Source organism: Echinops telfairi, unplaced genomic scaffold, assembly GCF_000313985.2.
Source record: "Echinops telfairi isolate 266 unplaced genomic scaffold, ASM31398v2 ScPeMD7_2;HRSCAF=8, whole genome shotgun sequence".
In the NCBI taxonomy this organism is placed as follows: domain Eukaryota; kingdom Metazoa; phylum Chordata; class Mammalia; order Afrosoricida; family Tenrecidae; genus Echinops; species Echinops telfairi.
Genome location: NW_022103898.1, coordinates 603,413 through 605,041, shown reverse-complemented (window position 1 = coordinate 605,041; position 1,629 = coordinate 603,413). Strand labels below are relative to the sequence as shown.

General features: G+C 61.4%; 1 protein-coding gene across 1 annotated transcript in view; it reads left to right on the top strand.

Annotated features, from left to right (window-relative positions):
* The window catches only part of MOV10L1 (Mov10 like RISC complex RNA helicase 1), a 28,592-nt gene that overhangs the window by 10,612 nt on the left and 16,351 nt on the right, over positions 1-1,629 (top strand). The window contains exon 13 of the mRNA XM_030885670.2: positions 1,265-1,356. Within this exon, the coding sequence (XP_030741530.2) occupies positions 1,265-1,356 (92 nt within the window). The remainder of the gene's footprint in view (positions 1-1,264; positions 1,357-1,629) is intronic.

Genomic DNA, 1,629 nt, shown 5'->3' with positions numbered 1-1,629 from the left:
CCTCAGTGGAGACCCACGGGGGCTGTCCTGATCTGTCGCCAGGGTGGCTGTCGGCCACGGTGGGCTTGGTGGCAGCACATGCCTTCATTTGGGAGGAGACAGATCCGGGCACATGCTGTGATGTCCTTATCTCTGCAAAGTGAGAGACAGGGCCCTGAGTGCCTCCTGGAGGGAGCTGTGGGGGGTTGCAGGCTGACTGGACCATGGAGGGAGCCAGCAGGAACTGCTGCTGGGCTTGTGGGTTAGGCCTTGGGCTGTACAAGGTTGCAGAGTAGATGTGGCAGTGTGGCAGTAGGTTGATTTCCTGGGGATGGGGCGGAGGGCAGGGGGGCGTGTCAGGACACTTCTAAAGACCCAGCTCTCAGGGGCACTGCCACCCAGAGGAGGGAGCTGTTGGAGAAGTGGCTAGGTTTGCAAGCTGGGGTGAGGACAGAAGTTGAGGTCGTGGCATGGGGTGTGGGACAGTGGAAAGGTGCGGACAGCCCCAGCGCCCTCAGATGCCCAGGCTCCGCCGTGGGAACCCAGCTGTGGCGGGGTGGGGGATTTGCTGAGGAGCCCTGTGGTCTCAGGAGTAACGCAGTGGGCACCTTGACCTCTGGGAGCACGTCTTGGGAGGGACGGGACACAGCGACAGTTAGTAGTTGCCCCTCCACCCCGTAGTCAGACAGCTGCTCACTGCCTGCCCAGGAGCATGCAGCCTGCAGAGCAGAGCAAGACCCACCTCAGAGGCACCCACCCACATCCCCGCGTCCTGCCAGGAAAACTGCAGGTGCTGGCCCTTAACTGTGTCATGGCCATGCCAGCCGGCTGCTGGGTCCTGGGCAGGGGTGAAACCAAAAGTGTACAGCGAGGGGTCCCAGGTCCCAGGAGGAGAGGCATGAGAGCGGATACCGAGGCTTGGCGCAGGCTGGGGGTCAGCAGGGAGACCAGCAGAACTTGCTGCTCACAGGCGGTTCTGCCGTGGCCTACAGGGTCACTAGGAGTCGGCAGTGACTCCAGGGCCTGAGATTGTGTTTCCTCTGCTGTTGGTGGTGTGCTGAGCTCCAGAGTCAGCCTGCCAAGAGCTGCCTCTCCCCCCCGCCCGGCCCAGCCCTGTTTGTATCCTTGGCATCATGATTAAATCCTTTGCCGCCCTTCTTACAGAGGTTGGCACCGGACGTAACCAGAACCTCGGGGATGGCCTTTGGCTGTGTGCTGCTGGGACGGGTGCGGGCTTATGCCAGGGAGGCAGGGCCCTGTGGGCTGAAACCCTCTGTCTTTTTAGATCCACGAGGAAGAAGTGACCCTGAAGCTGAACCCCGAATTTGAGCGAGCGTACAACTCTGAGCCTATGGATGTGGAGTTCACATATAACAGGTGACGCCCCGTGACTCCTCCCTCGGGGGACGCCGCTTCACAGGGCAGAAGCAGCTGCAGGCACCACGCCTGCTCGCCTCCCAGGTAGCGCATCGTGACCGCAGGTTCTGGCCCCAGAGGGGAGGCCCTTGTGCATCCCTCGTGTTTGGACTGATTGCTCCATGTCTGTGGGGGGTCTCCACCACCCCCCCATCATGTACTGTTAGCCCAGTCCCTCCTCTCCCCCCACCAGCCCCAAGCAGGGACTTGAAGTGTGGGTTGATCATCTTTTTT